The sequence below is a fragment of the Hylobates moloch genome, unplaced genomic scaffold (genome assembly GCF_009828535.3).
Source record: "Hylobates moloch isolate HMO894 unplaced genomic scaffold, HMol_V3 SCAFFOLD_55, whole genome shotgun sequence".
NCBI lineage: Eukaryota > Metazoa > Chordata > Mammalia > Primates > Hylobatidae > Hylobates > Hylobates moloch.
Window position 1 is genome coordinate 53502 of NW_026652330.1, and position 25860 is coordinate 79361.

At 44.0% G+C, this 25860-nt stretch overlaps 1 protein-coding gene across 1 annotated transcript in view; it reads left to right on the top strand.

Annotated features, from left to right (window-relative positions):
- The window catches only part of LOC116463727 (N-acetylaspartylglutamate synthase A), a 36590-nt gene that overhangs the window by 5327 nt on the left and 5403 nt on the right, over positions 1-25860 (top strand). Inside the window, exons 2-4 of the mRNA XM_032146966.2 lie at positions 13533-13763; positions 18614-18700; positions 24099-24302. Of these exons, the coding sequence (XP_032002857.1) occupies positions 13533-13763; positions 18614-18700; positions 24099-24302 (522 nt within the window). The remainder of the gene's footprint in view (positions 1-13532; positions 13764-18613; positions 18701-24098; positions 24303-25860) is intronic.

Below are 25860 nucleotides of genomic sequence, written 5' to 3' on the forward strand. Positions count from 1 at the left end.
TTTTTTTTTTTTTTTTTTTTTTTTGAGATGGAGTCTCACTGTGTCGCCCAGGCTGGAGTGCAGTGGTGCGATCTCGGCTCACTGCAACCTCTGCCTCCCAGGTTCATGCAGTTCTCCTGCCTCAGCCTCCTGAGTTTCTGGGACTATAGGCATGTGCTACCATACCAGGCTAATGTTTTGTATTTTTAGTAGAGATGGGGTTTCACCATGTTGGCCAGGCTGGTCTCAAACTCCTGACCTCAGGTGATCTGCCCACCTCGGCCTCTGAAAGTGCTGGGATTACAGGCGTGAGCCGCCGAGCCTGGCCCCTACTCCTAGATTTCTGAACCACCTGTTGCCGCTATCAGAGCACTTCCACCAAATTTGTTGGGCCTGCTTGGTGGAAGGGAGTACAGCCATCACTCAGAGATGTTTGTGTCATCTCCACCCATCCACACCTCACCTCCTTGCCACTCCCCTCACTAGCAGGGAGGACACTGCATCTGCATATGTCAGTGCTAGCCTCACCTCACTCCAGCCACTTCCCTGGCCACTTTACCCATTGTCCCGAGAAACAATTATAATTTGGATTATAATTGTTTTTTAGTTATAATTGGGTATATATATATATTTTTTGTTTTGTTTTTTGTTTTTTGTTTTTTGTTTTTTTGAGATAGAGTCTCGCTCTGTCGCCCAGGCTGGAGTGCAGTGGCGCGATCTCGGCTCACTGCAAGCTCTGCCTCCTGGGTTCATGCCACTCTCCTGCCTCAGCCTCTCCGAGTAGCTGGGACTACAGGCGCCCGCCACCACGCCCGGCTAATTTTTTTTGTATTTTTAGTAGAGACGGGGTTTCGCCGTGGTCTCAATCTCCTGACCTCGTGATCCGCCCACCTCGGCCTCCCAAAGTGCTGGGATTACAAGCGTGAGCCACCGCGCCCGGCCTGGGTTTATATTGTTTTAACACAAACCTACAACATGTTCTGAAAAATTTTTTATAGAGACCCTGTCTCTATAAAAATAAACAATTGGGGGGGTGCAGTGGCAGGCGCTTGTAATCCCAGCACTTTGGGAGGCCGAGGCAGGTGGATCACTTGAGGTCAGGAGTTCAAGACAGGGTGAAACCCCGTCTCTACTAAAAAAAAAAAAAAAAAATTACCCAGGCTTCGTGGCAGGCACCTGTAAATACAGCTACTCGGGAGGCTGAGGCAGGAGAATCACTTGAACCTGGGAGGCGGAGGTTGCAGTGAGCTGAGATTGTGCCACTGCCCTCTACCCTGGGCGACACAGTGAGACTCCATCTCAAACAAATAAATAAATAAATATTAGCCAGGCATGGTGGAATGCACCTGTAATCTCAGCTACTCAGGAGGCTGAGGCAGGAGAATCACTTGAACGTGGGAGGCAGAGGTTGCAGTGAGCCAAGATTGAGGCACTGCCCTCCAGCCTAGGTGACACAGTGAGACTCCATCTCAAAAAATAAAAAATAAAAAATAAATTAGCCAGTCATGGTGGAATGCACCTGTAGTCCAAGCTACTTAGGAGGCTGAGGCAGGAGGATCCTGTGATAGTGCCACTGCTCTCCAGCCTGGGCAATAGAGCGAGACCCTGTTTCAAAAAAAAAAAAAATGTAACTCCAGATTCCACCATGAGAAAGTGATAAATTTAGATTACTTTGTGTTGAGGAACTAACAGGAATACTGATTCTTCATTCCTGTAACTCTGTTGTTAATACTTTAGTATACTTTTTGTGTCTTAATCTTTGCAACAATCCTATACATTCATTTATTTCATTTAATAAATATTTATTGAGTGCCCACTCTGTGCCAGGCATTGTGCTAGGCAGTAGAGATAAAATGGAGAGTGGGAACAGAGGCAGGCTTCACGCTCATTATTATGATTTTTTTTCATTTTTTTAATCCTGTCAACAGATATCTATTGATGGCCTACTGTGTATAAGGTACTGTTTCTAGGCACCAAAATAAAGTAGACAGAAATCTGTGCCTCTCAAGTAGATTACATTCTAGATGGGGAAAATAGAATGTAAACAAGGTAATAAAAAGTATAGTATATTGGTGAAAAGAGCTAAGCAAGAAAAAAAAGAAAAGAGAACGTTTCTGGAGGTAAGAGAGGGGATTGCAATTTTAGATAGGGTGGCCGGGGTGGTCCTCACCCAGATGGTATCCATGTAAAGATCTGAAGGAAGTAAGGACACAAGCCGTTTAGGTATCTGGAAGTAGAGTAGTTTAGGCAACAGGGAATAGCAAGGGGGCCAGCGTGGCACAGCAGAGTGAGCCAAGGGATAAGTATTGGGAGAGGAGGTCAGAGAGGGGAGTGGGGGAGGAAGCAGATACACAGGGCCTGGTGGGTCACTGAGGGACTTTTGCTTTTACTCTGGATGAGCTGGGAATCCACTAAAGGATTTTTTTTTTTTTTTTTGAGATGGAATCTTGCCTGTTGTCCAGGCTGGAGTACGGTGGTGCAATCTCAGCTCACTGCAACCTCTGCCTCCTGAGTTCAAGCGATTCTCCTGCCTCAGCCTCCCTAGTAGCTTGGATTACAAGCACACACCACTACACCCAGCTAATTTTTGTATTTTTGGTAAAGACAGGGTTTTGCCATGTTGTTCAGGCTGGTCTTGAACTGCTGGCCTCAAGTCATTCACCTATCTCGGCCTCCCAAACTGCTGGGATTACAGGCATGAGCCACTGTGCCTGGCCCACTGAAAGCTTTTTTTTTGGAGACAGAATCTTGCTCTGTCGCCCAGGTTGGAGTGCAGTGGCACATTCTCGGCTCACTGCAACTTCTGCCTCCCGGGTTCAAGTAGTTCTCTGCCTCAGCCTCCCAAGTAGCTGGGATTACAGGCACATGCCACCATACCAGCTAATTTTTGTATTTTTAGTAGAGATGGGGTTTCACCATCTTGGCCAGGCTAGTCTTGAACTGACCTCGTGATCCACCCACCTTGGCCTCCCAAAGTGCTGGGATTACAGGCGTGAGCCACCGTGTCTGGCCTCCACTGAAAGCTTTTGACCAGAGAAATGATATGATCTGCCTAATGGGTCACGGAGTCATTCTGGCTACCATGTTGAGAGCAGACTAGAGGGACCAAGGGCAGAAGTAGGGAGGTTGCTTGGGAGGTTATTGCTACAATTCAGGTGAGAAGAGATTGTTGGGCTAGCATGATTTCAAGGGAGATGGTGAAAAGTGACTGGGTTTGGGCATATTTTGAAGACAAAGTGGTCAGGATTTGACTACGGGATCAGGTATTGGGTGTTCAGGAAAGACTAGTCAAGGAGGACTCCAAAGTGTTTGGCCTGAGCAGCTGGAAGAATAAAATATGTTATTTGCTGATATGGAAAGGAAGACAGGTATAAGTTTGGGCAGGTGATGAATATCGGAACTCAGTGTGAGTTGCACATTAAACATCCAAGGGGATATGTCAGGTAACCATTTATGGAAAGATTGGGATTCAGGAGAAAAGCTTAGCCTGGAGATATCAACATAGGAGCACCTTTACACACCTATCAAGAGAGTAACTATAGATAGAGAAGGGTTCAGAGATTGAGCTCCAGTGCTTAGTGGGCAGAGTGAGTAGGAGAAACTAGCAAAGAATCCTGAGTAAAAGAAAAATGAAACCCAGGAGAGTGGATGTCTCGTAAGCTAAGTGGAGAAAGTCGTTCAAGAAGGAAGATGTGATCAGATCATGTCAAATGTTGCTGGTAGGTCGGGCACAGTGACTCTTGCCTGTAATCCCAGCACTTTGGGAGGCCGAGATGGGTGAATCACTTGAGGTCAGGAGTTCGAGACTAGCCTGGCCAACATGGTGAAACCCCGTCTCTACTAAAAATAAAAAAATTTAGCTGGGTGTGGTGGTGCACGCCCGTAATCCCAGCCACTCTGGAGGCTGAGGTGGGAGAATCGCTAGAACCTGGGAGGCAGAGGTTGCAGTGAGCAGAGATCGTGCCACTGCACTCAAGCCTGGGTGACAGAGCGAGACTCCATCTCAAAAAAAAAAAATGTTGCTGGTAGATGAAGTCGGATGAGGAATGATAATTGATTTAGCAATGTGCGTGTAGCGTTAGCAACCCCAATAAGAGCAGTTTCAGGTAAGTGGCAGAAAAGAGTGAATATAAACAGTCTAAGAGTTTTGTTGTAAAGGGAAGGTGAAAAACAGGATGATAGCCCAAAGGGAGACAGGATTGAGAGGATTTTCTTTTCCTTTTTTTTTTTTTGAGACAGAGTATCGCTCAGTCATCCAGGTTGGAATGCAGTGGTGCGATCTTGGCTCACTGCAACCTCTGCCTCCTGGGTTCAAGTGATTCTCCTGCCTCAGCCTCTTGAGTAGCTGGGACTACAGGCACATGCCACCACACTCGGCTATTTTATATATTTCTAGTAGAGATGGGGTTTTACCATGCTAGCCAGGCTGGTCTCGAACTTCTGAACTCAAGTGATTTGCCTGCCTCAGCCTCCCAAAGTGCTGGGATTACAGGCGTGAGCCACCGTGCCCAGCTGAGAGGCTTTTCATAAAGAAGGGATAAATAACGGTACGTTTGTGTGCTGTTGTGAATGATCTAATACAGCAGGAGAAATTGGTGATGTAGGAGAGACAGGCAGATGGCAGGAGCAGTGCTTTAAGTGGCTGAGAAGGGCTGGGATCTACTGCGTATTTGGCGGGATTGGTCTAAGCTAAGAGTAAGGACAGTTCAGCCGTTATAAGAGCGGAGAAGGTAATCTATGTGTCACAGGTGCAGGTGGGTGGGTAGATGTGATAGTGGGAACTTACAGAGAAGGTCTTTTCTGATTGCTTCAGTTTTTCACATTGAGATAGGAAGAATGAGAAGATGGGACAAAGTAATAAAAGTGTAAGATAAGAGAAAGTGTGAAATAGTGTTGAGGTTGAGTGAAGGGACTAGGGACATATAATGATTGCCAGACATTAAGGGTGCCCTTGAGACAAGTCAGCAGGTTTGTGTATTTTCTCTAGGTATGTTTCATTACAAAGGAGGGACATGAAGTAAAGGGTTGGATCGGTCTGGCCAGAGTTGTGGTTTACCTAAACAATAAGTGGGTGCAAGGATTTGAGGGTATATGCAGGAAGTGATCATGGTGCTTGATTATGGAGTTTGAATAGGATAAGAAGGGAAGTTGAGGATATGAACGGAGGGACAGTGAAAAGATGGTGGTACCCGTGGATGGTAGCTTCTTGTGAGGTCAATGCATAGCTGGGTCAAGGTATAGTACTACAAGAAGCAAGCTGGAAAGATAGGAGGAGTGGTTGGAGATTAGAATAAGGATGCTTGCACAAAGTCTAGAATGTAATCAGGAGTGGTAGCTGAGGTGGGATGGTGGGGAAGATCCTTGGAGAAAAGGAGGTCAAGACATTGAGAGTCCTTGGCCTTGAAAGATTCTTCATAGGGACATGGAAATCACCAATATTTCTGACAGTGAGAGTAAGGAGCTAAAGCTTCAAGAACAGAGGGAGTGACCTGGGCTCTGTAGACGACTTGCACAAGAAGGGGTGATGTGTGGCCTGATGAGATTCGGGCTGGGTATTTTAGGGAGGAGAGAAGGCAGAATGGTCTTCTAATTGCAATCAGGAGCCAGGAGGATATCTAGGCCCAGTAATCTGTGGCGAGAGGGGAGAAAACAGCTACAACTTAGAGGGCTGTTGGGGAAGCGGTGTCATTGGCGAGAGACAGGGTGCAGCTGGACTCATAAAAAGAAGGAAAGTGAAGGGAAGGCACACAGAAAAGGTTGAGGATAAGGGAATTTTCTGTCCATTGAGTTTCAGAGGGCAGAGTGGAGATGGGAAGAGGTGGAGGGTGGAATGAGAAAAGGCAGTGTCAGAGCCATATGGGGTATAGAGTCCAGGGAAATGATGTGGCCTCAGAGACTGAGACTTGAGTGACTGATAAGAACAGAGGAGAAGGACTTGCTGAGCTTTGTCTTCATAGCTGAAGAAAGATCATGTTGTGAGATGGCGAGGGAGATGAGGGAGGAAGGTTTGCCAGGTTCTGGGGCCCTTCCATTTTATAGAAGAGGAGACAGACCCAAAGAGATTTTTGTGTCTTGCCGAGCTAAATGAGAGCAGCTAAATAAATCAGGTCTCTGACTTGAAGGCCAATACTGTATCCACTTTGCCAAATTCCCTTTCGTCTCATGTTGTTTCAACTTCTTGAAGGGCCTTTCCAAGGAGTTACTTTAGCCTTAAGACATTCTTGAACTCAGTGCCTATAAGATGCAATGTCTTACTATTTATTTGTTTGAGAGGTAGAGATTATGAATTTATTAGTTTCTCACATTTCTTCAGAGCTTAGAGGCACGAGGTGTCAACATTTCCTTTCTGAAACTTCCCTTGATTGTTCTCTCTCCCCAGGCAGAGATAATCGTCCTAACTGCTCCCTCCTCCTTTGCTCTCCCTGGACCCTGATGTAGGTCTGTTGGAGCACTTAGCACATTGTGTTATAATCAGTCTCCTCTCCCTCCCCCTGCTCAACAAGACCCAGGTGCTCTACACAGAACATTAACAGCATTAATAACAACTGTGTGTTGTCTGTCTTCTTAAATTCCAGAGATATTGTTTGTTTTACTCACACCTCTCAACTCCCATGCCCGCCCTTAAGAAGACAGTGCTTGTTGCTTCCCTGTCAGTCCCTTTGGCTTTTACCATTTGATTGCACCAGGGCCCGGCTTCTGACTACCAGCACCTGCACCTATTAGAGGGCTTTGTCTGGTACAGGATCCCATGTTGCCCACACATGTATGGCAAGCCGGAAGGGTCAGGAAATTAACACCATGCCCTTGGAGCAGCCTTAACCAAAAACTGAGTTGATGTATAAACACTTGAAATCGGCTGGGCATAGTGGCTCATACCCTGAGAGGTAGACATTATGAGTTTATGAAATCTCAGCACTTGGGAGGCTGAGGCAGACAGATCACCTGAGCTCAGAAGTTCGACACCAGCCTGGGCAATATGGTGAAAACCTGTCTCTACAAAAAATACAAAAATTAGCCAGGCATGGTGGCTCGTGCCTGTAGTCCCAGCTACTCAGGAAGCTGAGGCAGGAGAATCACTTGAGCCCGGGAGGCAGGGGTTGCAGTGAGCCGAGATCGCACCATTGCACCCCAGCCTGGGTGACAGAGCAAGACCCTGTCTCAAAACAAAAACTTGAAATTGTCAACTCCCTGGCCTCTCAGGTGGAATAACTGAAGTGCATGTACTAAGCCATCTCCTAGAGTTCCTCAGCAGGATTCAGCTCTGGTTGCTGAGAGGTGGTAACTCCCTTGATAAAGTATGTTTTGTTTGCCTCATTCCCTTCTCTACGCCCCTCCCAACATTTCCTGAAATTACTATCCAAATAGACTACTTGCACTTAAATCCTTGTCTGAGTGAGCTTCTACAGAAACCAAACTAACACTAGGCTTGGCCCAAAGTAGGTGCTAAATAAATATTCACTGAATGAATATGTGAAACAATCAATGTGTTTCATGGGTGAAAAAAATAAATATGTAAGTTGTGTCTCTATCTTTCTCTGTGAGGAGACTATAATCTCCTGGTAGGCAGAGACCGTCTAGTTCAACTTTGTATTCCTTCTTAGTAGTGTGTCTGAGTCACACCAACCAGTTCAATAAATGTTGAATTGAATTAAATCACCTCAAAATCACAGTTGGTGGAAAGAGAAAATGGCCACATAAATGTCTGTGGGTTTTAGTGAGTCTTTGGGCATTGTCACAGAGAACTTTAAAAGGGAAGGAGGAGGGGTGTGGCATCTACTTGTTAAGAATAAAAATAACTTTTACGAGAAAATGCTGTGGGTGGAGTAGGAAGAAATAAGGGGAAAGGTGGAAACTGATGGAGGTGTGCCAAGTCATGTTTGGGTGACACATCTTCCTCATAACACAAGATAATCTGAAGTGCTAAGTGGGTTATCCACTTTTAGTTATTTATTTATTTTTGAGACAAAGTCTCACTCTTGTCCCCCAGGCTGGAGTGCAATGGTGCGATCTCGGCTCACTGCAACCTCTGCCTCCCGGGTTCAAGCAATTCTCTTGCCTCAGCCTCCCAAGTAGCTGGGATTACAGGCGTCTGCCACCACGCCCAGCTAATTTTTGTATTTTAAGTAGAGACAGGGTTTTACCATTTTGGCCAGGCTGGTCTCGATCTCTTGACCTCAGGTGATTTGCCTGCCTCGGCCTTCCAAAGTGCTGGGATTACAGGCGTGAGCCACTGCGCCTGGCCTATTCACGTTATTTATATAGTTGATTCCTTTCTGGTAACTTTCAGAGTTTCACTGCCAGCCACTGTTACATGATCCTGCTCAAATATAATGGTTCTAAAAGCTACCATAAGTGAGGTCCTTGTTTGCTGTCATGCTTTAGTATCCTGCCGTTTTCTTAATTTTTCTGCTTGTTTTGTACATGAAGGTTTTTTCTGGCATACCAGACATCCGTTTAGTGTTGAAGCTTTCTTTAGTGAATCCAAGGATGCACATGTGTGCACACATATGTGAGTGACATGCGTGCACAGGTTGGAGGGTGACTCATTATGTATCGGCTTTGTGTAAATGCAAAGACATTTATAATCAAATCTATCCAAGGATCTGTATTATAAGACACCTTTAAACGAGATAATGTGTGAAAGTTCTTAGCAAATTACCTAAAACACAATAGAGGCTCAGTAAAAATCTTGTCTGAATTCAAATCTGAACTACAACACCTTTTATTATCCATGCCTCTGCTTCCCTCTATTGGTTTGATGATTGAGAATGGTTAAGTTTTAGAACTCTGCTTTCCAATGAAGATTTATTTCTGAAGCTATTTCTCTTTATCATAAAGTGCATTTCTTCGCTATTGCACATACAAATGCGTAAGTCTAGTTATGAAGTTTTTTTTTTTAAGACGGAGTTTTGCTCTTGTTGCCCAGGCTGGAGTGCAATGACATGATCTCGGCTCACTGCAGCCTCTGCCTCCTGGGTTCAAGTGATTCTCCTGCCTCAGCCTCCCAAGTAGCTGGGATTACAGGTGTGCACACCACCACACCCAGCTAATTTTTGTATTTTTAGTAGAGACAGGGTTTCACCATGTTGGCCAGACTGGTCTTAATCTCCTGACCTCAGGTGATCCACCTGCCTTGGCCTCCCAAAGTGCTGGGATTACAGGCAAGAGCCACTGTGCCCAGCCTAACCCAATATATGGATTAGAAAAAACAGACTCTGTTCTTTGGGAAAAGTTATCCTGGTTTTCTATCTTGTTTTTAATACATTAAAATATTTTCAAATATAAATAGAGAATTCAAAAGGAAATCAGAACACAATTACCCACAAAAGTAGATTATTCTTTTTTAGAATATAGAGAAAATATTGTTTTGGTTTCAAAAAGTTGTTTTTAACTGGGTTGGCAATTGGTCACTGTCCTAACTTGTTTGAGGTTTGATCTTTTTTCCACTAATATTTTATTGACCTATTTGGGGATAGAGTGGTTGTTTTAGTTTTTTTTTTTAAGTGGTTTAAGGCCAAACATAATAAATCTCAAGCCCAACCGATCAGTCTAAGAGACCCCAAAATATTCCAGAAACAACTCAGCTGCCTCTCACTCTCCCCAAGTTAAGGTGATACCCAAGAGCACTAGGGTACTCAATCACATGAAATCTCTTCTTGGAGGGCATGAGCCTCTGATTGTTGAGGGCTTTCCTTCTGTTGACTGGCAGCCAAGCAGAGCCCTGTCCTTCCTGATATCCTGCATCAGCTCTTCGTTCCCTTGACTTGAGGTCCGTAGACTGCAGTGGAAATGTTAATGATCCTGGGAAAGGTGATACATTAAGCTCCATCCTGTATTAAGTTTGTTAGGTCCTTTCCTGAGAGGAGATGTTAATGGTGAGAGGGAGCGGAGATTACTTAAGTGGTTAAAGGTCTCAAAATTTACAGACAGGTTTGCTGAGGGCCAGCCTTAAACCCAAATTGTCCTTGGCCATGGCTGTGTATAACCGTTGCTCCCACTGAAGCCACTATGAGCAGCTGCTTCTTGTCTACTACTACTAGAAATGTGATGGCAGTGGCAATGGGAAAGAGCAGGGGGCATGTGAGGTTGCCCATGGCAAGAATGTCAGAGCTAGCGCCGGGCGCGGTGGCTCATGCCTGTAATCCCAGCACTTTGGGAGGCCGAGGCGGGTGGATCACCTGAGGTCAAGAGACCAGCCTGGCCCACATGATGAAACCCTGTCTCTACTAAAAATACAAAAAAATTAGTTAGGCGTGGTTGCAGGCGCCTGTAATCCCAGCTACTTGGGAGGCTGAGATGGGAGAATCACTTGAACCTGAGAGGTGGAGGTTGCAGTGAGCCGAGAACACGCCATTGCACTCCAGCCTGGGTGACAAGAGTGAAACTCCGTCTCAAAAAAAAAAAAAAAGAAAAGAAAAAAAGAATGTCAGAGCTGTGTAAATGGGCAAAGATTGTGATTAGTTTTGCAACTGCATCCCTAAACCTGTCACGTCCCTCTCTGCACAGGGCTGGACAGCCAGCATGCACAAGACCTGTCTAACTGCTTGGTAGAGCCTTTTGGGCTACACTTTAACCCATTCCATTCTTCATTTATTAAAGGCTTCAGTTGGAATGAGCCAGGCCCAAAGATTTACCTTTGGAGAAGAGAGATGAAGTCCTGGTAAGACTTCCTAGGTCTATGTGAATCTGCTCGTTGAGACTGAGTTGTCTCTGTCCACTTGTGGTTGGTATTTCCAGAAATGATTGAATTCTTTTCTTCCCATTTAGAAGTTTAACTGTTTGTCTGTGGTCTCATGTTGGGATTTGAAAGCCAGACGTTTTTGCTGCTTCTCGTTTCTCTAGGTCATGTTTCTGTTGTAAAGCCGTTTTTCTTGTGAGGTGGTAAAAATCTCCATAAATTGTCCTACTTTGCTTAGTAGAATGTCTGTGTAGTAATAATGCCAGTGCCTTACATATGTATAGCATTTTATAGTTTTCAAAGCATTTTCACATATATTATCTCACTGTGTAATGTTGTCCTGGGTGTTCTGTATTTACTATCTTAAGCAACTTGAATATTTTTCTTTTTTCTCCAACCACTTTTGAGGCTACTACACATGGTTTACTTTTACCTTTCGTATTATTTCCCCCAAGGGTTGTAAGTGTCAAAGGAATTTTTCAAAGAACAGTAAAAGCATCTATAAGTGATACTGTTTTCTGATGGCAAAGTGAAGATAACTTGGATGCTCTTTATACATCATCCCTGAGAATTAGGTTCCAGTTCCTTGGATTCACACGATCAGCGGAAGTACAAAAAACAGTTTATTGTAATGATTGTTCCTACCCCTCCCCTTTTTAATCAGTGAAATATCTCCTAGAATGGGGGACAGTGTGCAGTTCAGAGCCATGTAGTAATTTTGTGGGTGTTTTGTTTTTCATCTTTGTGCCTAGAGCTTTTATACTGATATTATTCATCACCTGGTGGAGAAACTGTAACTTCATTAGCACCCTTTTCCCCCTAGAATTATGTGGTTATACAGTATAATATCACTTACGAAATAGAAGGTGCTTTGGGTTAAAGCCTATAAAATGTCTCTGTAGATTGTGTTTTAAAAGTTTTTTTGCATGGGCACAGTGGCTTATGCCTGTAATCGCAGCACTTTGGGAGGCCAAGGCAGGAGGATCACTTGAGACCAGGAGTTTGAGACCAGCCTAGGCAACATAGCAAGACTACATCTCCCCAAAATTCTTTTAAAAATTGGCCAGGCACGGTGGTGCACACTTGTAGTCCCAACTACTTGGAAGGCTGAGGTGGGAGGATCACTTGAGCCTAGGAGTTAGACGTTGTGGTGAGCTGTGATCACACCACTGTACTCCATCCTGAGCGATAGCAAGATCCCGTGTCTAAAAAACAAAATAAAATAATACAATATATTCTTTAGAGCATTTTAGAGATTCCTTCCAGGTTAATTAGAGCAGACCAAGTATAATTCCTTGAACTAGCTTCTCATTGCCCTACTCATCCCATATCCTGTCTGCATCATTCCATCACCAGATTCTGGGTGCACCATAGAGACCTAGGTAATGACTTAGAGTAATACCAGCCATAGGATGTCAGGACTAGGAGGGACCAAGCAAGTTGCTGTGAACCCCTCTTACCCTTGCATGCTCTCTTTTACCATCTTTGAGTAATGAGCCTTGGCCCTTACATCCTAAGGGCGTGGAAAAGTATCCATTTTGTTGAGCCCAAATCTATCTCCCTATAGCATCTATTCAATTCAATAAACACCTAGTGCCTACCGTGCAGCAGGCACTATTCTAGGTGCTGAGGGTATATCAGTGAACAGACAGACAAAATAATGCTCTTATGGATATCTGTCTCCTGGAGTTGTAGAAGACAAGCCAAATAATTCTTCTGCACTGAAGCCCTTCAGAAACTTGAAGACTGTGCTTCCGTTCCTCTGAGTCTTCGCTTCAAGCTAATATTTCTACTTGACCCAGTGGAGTACAGCATCACGTCGTCTTGCAAAGTAGATTGGTTGTCTTTGGATGCATTCTAGTTTTGTTTGATATTGAATTGAACTGATTTTTAGTAGACTGATTTTTTCAGAAAGTTTTTTGTTGTAAAGGTAATAAGTACTTGGAGAAATTTTGGAAAATACAGACAAGTATATAAAGAAGAAATTACCTGTAATTCCATTGCCCACTGTTAAAATGTTGGTATATTTCCTTCTAGCTGTTCCCAACTTGTATCTGTTTATATAGTTGAGATCATAATGCATTATTTATAATTTTATATCCTGTTTTTTCATGTAACATTGACATTTGTGCATTATGTTGATAAAATCATTTAAATGGTTGCATAGCTGGGCGCAGTGGCTCACACCAGTAATCCCAACACTTAAGAAGGCCGAGGCGAGTGAACTGCTTGAGCTCAGGAGTGTGAGATCAGCCTGGGCAATATGGCGAAACCCCATCTCTACAAAAAACACAGAAATTAGCTGGGCATGGTGGTGCATGCCTGTAGTTCCAGCTACTGGGGAGTCGGAAGTGGGAGGATTACTTGAGCCTGGGAGGCAGAGGTCGCAGTGAGCCAAGATCACGCCACTGCACTCTAACCTAGGTGACAGAGTAAGACCCTGTCTTTAAAAAAAAAAAAAAGGGGCTATATAATATTCCAGTCAGATATAAAAGAGTAGTAGCGATTACTGAAGTAGGCTAAACTATTTCCTTTTCATTAAGCCTTCAGCCTCCCAAGCCACTACACTTTGAGTCATACTTGTCCTATGGGAAGGAAGGTGACTGTATATCTCCTGTGGATTCTTTTAACCTAGATTATTCTTGATATGCTTTCTTTCTGGTCATTCCTTTGTGTTTCCTCATGATCATGCTCTGCCCGTCTGTTTGGCATATAGGGTTGCCTGTAGAGTTTCCTTGTACACCAGGATGTCAAGGGGGCCATTTTTGAGGCTCTGTTCCTACTAGGTTCAGTCTTGAAGAGTCTGTTGGAACCATTTCGTCTGGTGGACTAAATGATAGCAGGCACAGCACTCACTGTTGTCCTTGAATTGCAGGCCTCCAGCTAAACCAGAAGGCTCTCACCACCTTCCCAGATGTGGTGCTTGTACGGGTACCCACACCCTCAGTGCAGTCAGACAGTGACATCACTGTCCTGCGACACCTGGAGAAGCTGGGCTGCCGGTTGGTCAATCGCCCACAGAGCATCTTAAATTGCATCAACAAATTCTGGACGTTCCAAGAACTGGCTGGACATGGGGTCCCCATGCCAGACACCTTCTCCTATGGTGAGTCAGCTTGAAATATCTTCCCAAATCATGTGCATCTCTGTTTTCTTTCCCTAGAAACCTTCTAGTATCTTTGTTGCTTTTGAATGTGAGTCTGTTGATTCAACATCTTGGCCTATCTGAAATCTTTATCCTGACCTTTCTATCTGAAAATGCCTTGGCGTCTTCCCCTCTGTAAGTCATTCATTAAATACATATCTGGTACACACTGTGTGCCAGGCAGCATGCTAGATACTGGGCTACAGCATTAAGCAAGAGACTCCTGCCCTCAAGGCATTCCCAGTTCATCAGAGGCAGAGGACAAGTAAACAGGCAATTTCAGAGCAATGTAAAACGTGCCATGATAAGAGTAAGTGCAGAGCGGTGCAGGAGTATATAGGAGAGCTCCCCAATGCAGTTTAGACATTGAGGAAGGCTTCCTAAAAGAGCTAACATAGAGCTAAGCTGAAGTTATCTAGCTAAGCGAAGGGAGATGGTGGGAGGGGAGTAATGTAACGAGAGAGCAGAATATAGAAAGACCCAGAGGGGAGAGACACCCTGACCCGTCGGTGGTATTCTGAGTAGTTTGTAGAATGTTAAGGGAGATATAGCTGAAATAGAAGGCTGGGAAGATAAGAGGGCACTACATACAGCATGTGAAGGAGATGAGGGTTAATCCTGAGACTAACAGGAAGTTATGGGAGGGCTTTAATCAGGGAGGTGGCCTGATAAGAGTTATAGTTCAGACGATCCCTTTGGCTACACTGTGGAGAAGGAATTGGACGGGGCAAAGTAGAGACAGGACAAGTAGTGGTAGGTTTTTAAAATAATCCAAGTGAGCAACGATGGTCTAAACTAACAGTGGGAATGAAGATGTGTGAACAGATTCAGGAATTGTGAAGGTTGTAGAAATAATAGGACATGATGATTGATTTATATGAAGAGTGACTGGTTTCTGATTTGAGCACCAGATGTGAAAGCAAACATTCGCTAAGACTAGAAATGTGGGAGGAAAGAAGCTGATTTGTGGGTAGGGGGTGAAGGATTATAGGAGAGAGATGATTTCAGTTTGGGACATGATCTGTTTGAGGTGTCTGTAGTACATGCAGGTAAAAATATTTAGTAGGCAGCAGATAAACGAACCTGGAGCTTCTGAAAGAAGTGCAGACGAGGGAAGTGGAGCTGGAAACCTTCATTATGTGAGGTGAGGTCCCAGGAATGGATGAGAGTACTCAGGGAGAGTATGTAGGAAGAAAAGAGGGCTGATCTGTTCACCTAAAATGGTTAAAATGGTATATTTTATGTATATTTTAACACCAACATTTTTTTAAAAGAGGGAATCCTTTCGGGCAGTGGTCCCCTGTCTTTTTGGCACCAGGGACCAGTTTCATGGAAGACGATTTTTCCACAGATGGGGCAGGGGGGCGGTGGGGGACGATGGTTTCAGGACGAAACTGTTCCACCTCAGATCATCAGTCATTAGTTAGATTCTCATAAGGGGTGCGCAACCTAGATCCCCCTGCATGTGCAGTTCATAATAGGGTTCGAGCTCCTGTGAGAATCTAATGCTGCTGCTGATCTGACAGGAAGTGGAGCTCAGGCGGTAATGCCTGCTTACGTGCTGCTCACCTCCTGATGTGCCGCCCGGTTCCTAACAGGCCACAGTCTGGTATTAGGGTTGGGGACTCCTGCTTTAGGGAACAGGTACAGGAAGAGGAATCTATAAAAGAAACTAATCACTTGAGCCCAGGAGTTCAAAGCTGCTTTGAACTATGATCATGCCATTGCCAGCCTGGATGACAGAATGAGACTCCATGTCTAAAAAAAAAAAAGGAAGGAGGGAGGGAGGGCGGGCAACTTGAGAGGTGAGAAGAGAAAGAAGAGAGATCACAGAAGCCCAATGGAGAGAGTATTCCAAGATGGATGGTATAATCAAAAGTATTGTGTGAGTCCAAAAGGACAAGTAACATAATATGACTTGTCAACATTGATATGTGTGTTGGGTTCAGCAAAAGGGAGTTTAATGAATACAGCTTCAGTTTAGTGCTGGAGAGAGAGATGAGGAAATAAATGGAAAGTTAGGAAATGGAAACAGTGGCTTTCTATAACTCTTTCAGTGGCTCAATGGTAGGGATACAAAGTTAAGGGATGATGCAGGGTCAAAGAACAGGGACTCTTATTTGCTTAAGATGGAAGATAATTGAGCATGTTTAAAATGCCCATGAAATTAGGAATTGGGAGGTTGAAGATATAGTAGAGAGGGTGCAAAATCCCCAGGGGAGTTGAGAAAGGGAGTCTAAAGCACAGTGGGCCAGGGATGGATTAGGAGGACCTCTCTTACTGCGTCATAAAGAAAGGAAAAAAGGATGGCTAGAGAGAACATAAGCTTATCAACAGGATGGTGGGAAGCTGGGAGTTTCCTTCTTACAAAACATCCTCTTCATGAAGATGCCCCTAATTACCTTCACGGCCTCACTTTCTTTTTTAAAAATCATTAGCACTCTTGTGAACTAGACAGGTCTTGTTAGTATTCTGGAGTATTTTGCTTTGCCTGTGGTACGCAGAATAATGCCACTCCCCCACCCTGAGATACCCATGTCCTAATCCCTAGCACCTGTGATTATGTTAGGTTATGTGGCAAAAGGGAATTAAGGCAGCAGATGGAGTTGGTTGCTAAGCAGATGACCTTAAGATACAGAAATTATTCTAAATTATCCAGGAGGGCCCAATGTTGTATGTGTCCTTAAAAGTGGAAGAGGAAACCAGAAGAGAGAGTCAGAGGGAGATGTGACCAAGAAGGAAGATCAGAGTGATGCCATTGAGGACTCTACCTGCTGTTGCTGGCTTTGGACATGGAAGAGGGCCACGAGCCAAGGAATGTGGGTAGCCTTTAGAACCTGAAAAATGCAAGGAAATAGATTTTCCTCTACAGCCACCAGAAAGGAATGCACCTGGCTAACTTTTTTTTTTTTTTTGAGACAGGGTTCTGCTCTGTTGCCCAGGGTATACTGCAGTGGCATGATTGTGGCTCACTGCAGCCTCAACCTCCTGGGCTCAACTGATCCTCTCACCTTAGCCTTCCGAGTAGCTGGGACCACAAACGTGCACCACCACACCCAGCTAATTTTTGTATTTTTTGTAGAGATGGGGTTTCACTATGTTGCCCAGGCTGGTCTCAAACTCCTGAGCTCAGGCAGTCCGCCCACCTCGGCCCCGACAAAGTGCTGGGATTCCAGGCATCAGCCACCACACCTGGTCTTGGCTAACATTTTTTTTTTAGCCCAGTGAGAACTGTGTTGGACTTCTGACTACAGAACTGTATGACAATAGATTTGTGTTGTTTGAGCCACCAAGTTGTAATTTGTTACAGCAACGAGACAAAACTCGTGCCCCGCTGTACCTACAAAACACATCTATCCAGCACATTTTTGAGAACTAGGAAGTGAACGAAAAGGACCTCTAAGCAGCCCAAATATGTGTCACAAACTCCAACAAGCATTGAACCTCCCTCTTTTACTTAATGGGAAAGCCCTCCAGACTCATCTGGAACCTAGTTTCCCCTGTGCTAGAAAAATCATCTCACAAGTTGCATTGTCCTGTCTAAGCCCACAGCAAAGAGAAGCAGGAAAAGAGGCTTCTTTCTGCTCTATACTGACAGCAGTGAGAAATATTAGTTGACATCTGACAGCAAGGAATGTGACAAACCACTAAAAAACCAGGTTCCCAAACTAGAAAGTGCACTGGTTTGGTGCCATTGAATAGAGGGCAGATGTAGTCCCTTGGGGCATTACCGCGCAGTCATTAATGTTCATGACATGGACTCTAAGTTATCAAGAAAAGATTATGTTTGATATAGTACATATAGGAACCTGGTTCATAAAACAATTTAGAAATATTTTCATGCACATCATTATTCATATTTTTTTAAATTAAGGCTTATAGGAGTATGGTGGAGCCAGTTCAGGCTTCAGAGTCATACCTTAATTTGGGGTGAGACAAATCCCCAGGCTTGGTTTCTTTGAGTGTTGGTTTTCTATTGCTCCATAACCAACTTCTAAAAACTGAGCAGCTTCAAATGATACCCATTGATTACCTCATAGTTTCTGTAGGTCAGAAGTCTCACAGCATAGCTGGGTTCTCTGCTTAGGTCTCCTTAGGCTGAAATCATGGTGTCAGCTGGGGTTGTGGTCTTACCTGAAGTTTGGGGTCTTCTTCCAAGCTGCCTGATTGTTGACGTTCAGTTTCTTGTAGTTGTGGGACTGAGTCCCTGACTTCCTTGCTAGCCATCAATTGAGGACATTCTCCACTAGAGGCTGTGCTCCGCTCCCTACCACATGGCCTTCTCCACAACATAGCAGTTTGCTCCTTCAAGGCCAGCAGAAGAGTCTCTCTGATGTTTCACCATTTTTTTTTAGAGACTCATCTGATTAGGTCAGGCTTACCAAGGATCATCTCCCTTTCAGTTAACTAAAAGTCAAAATCACAGGAATGATATCCCAACGTATTCACTGGTCCCTTCCACACTTAGAAGAGGGGATTATACAAGGTGCGTACACCAGGGGGCAGATATCTTGGGGTTCCATCTACCACAGCCATTGTAAAGGAAAAGGTATCTACCTATATGATTGTTATAAGGATAGTGAAGCTTTACCACACAGAAGGTACCTGCTAAATGTTGGTTTCCTTACCTCTCTGCTCCCACCTTTTACCTTGCAGGTACATAATGTGTGTCTGTTGAATCACCTGGGTTTGAATGGCCTTAATCAGAGAGAGATGAGGCCTCACAAGAATTCCTACAGAGGGGCAGGGCTGGGGTGACCACTGCCTGACCATCAGCCTTACCTTCACTGACTTTCACCTTTTCTTGGCAGGTGGGCATGAAGACTTTTCAAAAATGATTGATGAAGCTGAGCCCCTGGGCTACCCAGTCGTGGTGAAGAGCACACGAGGCCACCGGGGTCAGTGCCAGCTCTCCAGGGCTTCCTGGGTAATCAGCCCACTAGGGCTGCTGCTCTGCCTGGACAAGACACTCCTCAAGTGCTGCTTAGAAAAATGGAGCTCCCCTTTGAGGAGCTTGCAGTGTTTCTTCCTCTTTGTCCTCTGTTCTTGCTTTTGTCAGATCATGCTCACCTCTTCCCTGAACTGTTGCAATCAACTCCTGACTTAATGCTGATCGGTTTCCCTAACTCCACTGCCAGTGCCTCTTCTGTTCTTTTTTTGAAGTAATTTCTCTGAAATGTAGATCTATTCTTGTCACTCTCTCACTGAAAAACCCTCCCAAGACCCTGTGCTGCCTATTAGACAGAGTCCATATTCCTCATCATGAAACTGAAGGCCCTGTACAAACAGCCTCAGTCTTCCCTTGCAGCTGTCTCTGGCCACGTGAACCTTTCATAATCCATTCCAGACTACTTCTCATTCACCAAGTAGACCATGCATTTTCCCCTCTTTAAGCGTCTGCTCTTTTCCCTTTGCTGAGAATGCCATCTTTCTCTGCTCACTTGGTCAACTTCTTCTGCTCATCCTTTAAGGCCAGCTCCCGATGTCATTTCTTTTCTACATACATTCCCTGATCTCCCTCCCTGTTTTCCAGACAAAATTAATTGCTCTTCCCTTTTTGTTTCCATAGCATTTTGTATGTGCCTCTAGCGGAGTGCTATACTTTGTAACAGTTACGGGTTTATATGCCTGCTTCCTTTACTAGACGGCGAGCTGCTCAGTGGTGGGGACCAGATCCTGAGCATCTGTCTCTGTAAGGCTTACTGCAGTGTTCAGTGCATTGTTGGGACTCAGTAGGGACATCAGCAACAGAAAGGAGTCTTCCTGCAGTATATGAGCAGGTGCCTCATCGGGATACCCAGGTGGCATGCTTAAACGCTCCGGGCATCTGGAGTGAGGGAAGGTCACCCTAAATAGATACGTAGTGAGCAACTACTATGGTATAGGGACTATGCAATAGAAATGAAATACACAGCACTCCATCCTGGGCGACAGAGCGAGACCATGTCTCAAAAAAAAAACAAACAAACAAAAAAACTAGACCCAGTCACTGATCTCAAGGAGCTCAAATGTGTAGACACAGTTGCATTGCAGGGTGATCACTGATAAAGCAAGTATGCCCAGGGGTCTGTTTGAGCCTACAGGAGGGAGGGGACAATTCTGCCGTGAAGTCTTCACTGGAAGAAAAGGAGACTTCAGTTGAAGTGTAGAATTTGAATTGGCAGAAGTGAGTGAGCAACACACAGAAGCAAGGGTAGGCAACGCAACCTGTGAGCATAGGTGAGTCATGTTGAGGAGCAGAGAAAGGAGCCTGGGTGGCAAAGCGGGACTCTTAGTGCGGTGCAGATGTGCTACTGAGCTCAATTTCAACCAGCCTTTCAACTAGTCATTTTTATTGTAAAATACACATAACATAAAATTCAAATATTTATTGAGTGTCTACAAAATGCCAGGCACTATTCCAGGCTTTGGGGATACAGATAAGAACAAAAGTTCCTGCCCTCAAGATTGTAGAAAGGTAAGACAGCAAACAGAAATTAAATATAATACATAATGTTTTGGAAATTTAAAAAATGGTAATACAATTCACATAAAAAAGTTACCAGTGCAAAGTGTAAAATTCACTGGATTTTAGTGTACTCACTGTGTTTTACAACTATTACCACTACTTAATTTCAGAACATTTCCACTACCCCCAAAAGAAGCTTCATACCTAGTAGTAGTTAGTCCCGATTGCCTCTCCCTCAGTCCCTGGCAACCACTGACCTATTATTAATAATACTTTCTGTTACCATAGATTTGCCTGTTTTGGCTATTTTATATGAATGGATTTATACAGTATGTGGACTTTTGTGTCTGGCTTCTTTCACTTAGCATGATATTTTCAAGGTTCATCCATGTTGTAGCAAGTAACACTAGTTTATCTCTTTTTGTGACTTAATAATATGACTGTTGTATGGCTGTATCACATTTTACATTTCCACCAGCAATGTTTGAGGGTTCCAATTTCTCCATATCCTCACCATCACTTGTTATTTGTTATGTATGTATGTATGTATGTATGTATGTATGTTTATTATAGCTATCTAGTGAGTGTGAAATGGTATCTCATGGTGGTTTCGATTTGCATTTACCCAAAGACTAATGATGTTGAACATCTTTTCATGTGCTTGTTGGCAATTTGTGTATCTTCTTTGGAGGAATGTTTTTTCATATCCTTTGCCCACTTTTTAACTGTGTTTTTTGTCTTTTTATTGTCGAATTTGAAGGGTTCTTGTATAATGTAGATTTTTTTTTTTGAGATATGCTCTCACTGGACTGCAATGGTGCAGTCTTGTCTCACTGCAGCCTCTGCATCCTGGGCTCAAAGGATCCTCCTGCCTCAGCCTCCCAAATAGCTGGGACTATAGGCATGTGCCACCATGCCTGGCTGATTTTTGCATTTTTTATAGAGATGAGATTTTGTCATGTTGCCCAGTCCGGTCTCAAACTCCTGGACTCAAGCCATCCACCCACCTCGGCCTCCCAAAATGCTGGGATTACAGGCGTGAGCCACTGCACCCAGCCATATAATGTAGATTCTAAATCCTTATTAGATATATAATAACATGTTTGAACATGTTTTTCCCATTACCATAGGTTGTCTTTTCATTTCTTGATATAGTATCTTTGATGCACTGAAGTTTTTTATTTTGGTAAAATCTAACTTGTCTATTTTTTTTGTTTCCATATGCTTTTGATGTCATTTTGTGCCTGCCTAATCCAAAGCCACACAGATTTACATTTATGTTGCCTTCTAAAAGCTTCATAGTTTCAGCCCTTACCTTTGAGTCTTTGATCCATTTTGAGTTAATTTTTATGTATGGTATGAGGTAGGGGTTCAACTTTATTCTTTTGAATATGGGTATCCAGTTTTCCCAGTACCATTTGTTGAAGAGCCTGTTCATTCCCCCACTAAAAGCTGTTGGAACCCTTGTCAAAAATCAGTTCACCATGTGCATGAAGGTTTATTTCTGGGCTCTCAATTTTATTCTTTTGATACAGTTCTATATGCCAAGCCACACTGTCTTGATTACTGTAACTTTATAGTAAGTTTTGAGATTGGACCCTTTTTCCCTCAAATGGGATTAACCATCCTTGTTATAATGGCTCCCTAGGGCTAGCATGAAGTATAAGTGAAATAATAAAAAATCAAAGTGCTTGGCACTTAGTACATAATTAACCAATCTTACTGCCTTTCTCTCCCTTTTTCCTTCTTGCCTTAAAACTGTAGCTCCTTTATTAACTGCAGACTGACCCCCATATTAGAACTTCTGTATCCGAAACCAAGAAACCCAGTTCCTATCTCTAGGCCCCATCTCTGCTGAAAATCCTACCTAATGTCTGGAGAACCCAGTGCATATACCTGAATCCCAGCCATCTGTTGCCAGAAGCCAGATCTCCAGATCTCCTGGCATCAGATGTGTATCTGCTTACCCCACACTCATTGAAGACAGGAAACACTGATGCTGCATCATCCACACTTGCTGGGGCCTCTCCATTTTCCTCTTGTGAACCCTTGCTGGGCCCTATCCAGCTTCCCTGACACTGACACCCACTGACCTGCACACTGTCCTGTCACCTGCCATGTGGACATCTTCAGATCACGTGGCCGAACTCCTCCAGCTCTGTCAGGTGTCTAGGGTCCAGCCATCTTGGGAATGATTGCATCCTGGTTATAACATGTTTTGGAATTTACTTTTCAGTTTTATGTACCACTAGGGACTGGTTTGTTTGTTTGTTGGTTTGTTTGTTTGTTTGTTTGTTTGTTTTTGAGATGAAGTTTCACTCTTGTTGCCCAGTCTAGAGTCCAATGGCGCAATCTTGGCTCACCACAGCCTCTCTGCCTCCCAGGTTCAAGCGATTCTCCTGGCTCCGCATCCCGAGTAGCTGGGATTATAGGCATGCACCACCATGCCCAGCTAATTTTGTATTTGTAGTAGAGATGGGGTTTCTCCATGTTGGTCAGGCTGGTCTTAAACTCCTGACCTGAGGTGATCTGCCCACCTCAGCCTCCCAAAGTGCTGGGATGTCAGGCGTGAGCCACTGCACCTGGCCTGGGACTGGTCTTTTTATTAGGACTTCAGAAGAGTTGCAGTCCTTGTAAGATGGTGACCCAAAGCTTAGGAAAACCATCTCTTTGTTCCATATTTGCTGAAAAGAATGCTCAGACTGGGCATGCTCATGTCAGATTTGCAGAGCAAACTTATCAGAACCCTTGCTCAGATCTGTTAACCAATATATCAGTGGAAAAGCCGATGTTGGCCGGGCATGGTGACTCACACCTGTAATCCCAGCACTTTGGGAGGCTGAGGCAGGCAGATCACTTGAGACCAGGAGTTCGAGACCAGCCTGGCCAACATGGTGAAACCTCATATCTACTAAAAATACAAAAATTTGCTAGGCAAGCGTGCCTGTAATCCCAGGTACTCCAGAGGCTAAGGCAGGAGAATTGCTTGAAACCGGGAGGTGGAGGTTGCAGTGAGCCAAGATCGCGCCACTGCACTATAGCCTGGGTGACAGAGCAAGACTCTGTCTCAAAAAAAAAAAAAAAAAAAAAAAAGCTAATGCTAAATAATTACAAAAGTGTAGGCAATTTGAACAGAAAATAAAGAATTTAGAATCAAGAAGGAATGCTTTCGGCAGAGATCAATAGAGGCATAGGCCATTCCTTTCAGAATTACATGGGTATAGCCAAATATAATAACTTTATGTCTAAAAGGAAGGATGCCTGTCAGTGGTTCCCTCCTTTGAGCTCCCGCAGAATTATGCATAGACCTCTCTTGATGTTATATCACTCTGTGCTACCTTTTTTTGGAATCTCTCTCCATCTAGACTTGGAATTTCTCTAAAGTATGTTCAATAAATTATGTTCTACAAACATTAATTGGCATCTGCCCTGTGCATCCAGCCCAGTGTTAGGTCTGAGGAATTTTTTAAAAATGAGTTAGATGTGGATCCTGCCTAATCGGCATCCTGGGGGTGATGGGAGATGCTAATTAACTGTTTTGGGGACTGAATTGATTAGATCCTTGGGATTCTATTTTGGCTCTTTCTCTGTGTTTCTGGAATAATCATTAAGTCATTTCAAAAAGAGTGATGGTGGAGGGAGAGGGTATTAGGACCTGAGGAAAGTTAAGGGAAAGTAAGGTTCCGTGGTCATTTGATAAGAAGCAAAAGTCTAGCAGAGAAATAGAAGGGACCAAAGTGAGGCAAGTTCAGAGAGAACTGATGACTTTATGGACAAGGAGGCCAGATGGCAAGTACAGAGTCCAGAGGCTTCTCTAACCCCTGCTCTTGCTCTTTTTCTTCTTAAAGGAAAAGCTGTTTTTCTGGCAAGAGATAAACATCACCTCTCTGACATCTGTCATCTGATCCGCCACGATGTGCCCTACCTGTTCCAGAAGTACGTGAAGGAGTCCCATGGAAAGGACATCCGGGTGGTGGTGGTAGGGGGCCAGGTCATAGGCTCTATGCTTCGCTGCTCCACTGATGGACGGATGCAGAGCAACTGCTCTCTCGGTAAGGTATAAAAGCACAGGGTTTCATTAGGGTATTTGGACCCATTCAGCAAATGTATATCAATCCCTACTGTCTTGTCAGACCCTCTGCTAGACACCAGGATCTCACAGAGGAGAATGAGGAAGAAACTATTTCCTATGGCAGCAAGCAATCCTGGAGGGGAGCGTACAAGTGTAAGCACTGTGGCAGAGGTCAGGCAAGGAGTGTCAGGACATGGAGGACTGAACCCTGTCCTCTAGGTGTTAAGACTTTAAAAGGGAGTGACATGAGGACCGACGTTAGAGAAAAACTCCCATCTGGGTAAAGGATGGAATGACGGCATAAAGTGGGAGGCAGGGAGGTGAGATTTGAAGCTGTTGCAACAGCTCAGGCAAAAAAAATAGTAAGAGTCTAAAGTGATGACAGGAGAAATATCATATTTTCCTTCTATATTTTAATGGAAATGTTTTCCTTTTTGTATGATGCTATTAGAAAGCTATAGTTTATGCTTTGGTCAAATGCATAAACCCATCCCATTAACCCACTGATAAAGTTTGTTTTCTGTTGTACTGAATGGAGATACTCCAAGAGGGATGTAAGTTCTTGTGCCCATCACAGAAAGCTATTGTCAACCTCATTGAATGAGTTTATATGTTGGTAATAGGAAAAAAAATCACAATCACTAGTTATTATTTCCTAAATCACCATATGAGTATACCAAGTCCAGTGACTAATAAAGAGGCTTAGACACTGTCTGGCACTTCTTTCATTGATAGTCATTGAGCATTTCCAGGAACAGATTCTGCGAGGGATGCCGGGAGCGTAGAGATGATGAGAGAGCCCTTGCCCTCGGGTAGCACGTGGTCCCATAAAGAAGACATATGGGCCAGGTGTGGTGGCTTATGCCTGTAATCCCAGCATTTTGGAGGGCCAAGGCAGGAGGATCACTTAAAGCCAGGAGTTTGAGACCAGCCTGGACAATAAAGTGAGACCCCATCTCTGCAAAATTTTTTTTAAAAGTTAGCCAAGTGCAGCAGCACATGCCTGTAGTCCCAGCTGAACTCATGAAGCTGAGGTGAAAGGATCCTTTGAGCCCAGGAGTTTGAGGCTGCAGTGAGCTATGATTCCGCCATAGGACTCCAGCCTGGGCAACAGAGTGAGACCCTATCTCTTAAAAAAAAAAAAAAAAAATAGGAAGAAGAAGAGGGAATTATAATTGTGATAAAGTGGTGTGTTGGTGTCAAATGCTAGATGCAGGTTGACACACTACTAAGTACCTTACATGTTATCTCATTTTCTTTTCTTCTTTTTTTTTTTTTTTTTTTTTTTTTGAGACAGTCTTGCTCTATTGCCCAGGCCAGAATGCAGAGGCATGATCCCAGCTCACTGCAACCTCCACCTCCCAGGTTCAAGCAATTCTTATGTCTCAGCCACCCGAGTAATTGGGATTATAGGCGTGTACCACCACACCTGGCTGATTTTTGTGTTTGTTTGTTTATTTATTTATTTGTTTATTATTTATTTTGGAGACAGAGTCTCACTCTGTCGCCCAGGCTGGAGTGCAGTGGCACAATCTCCA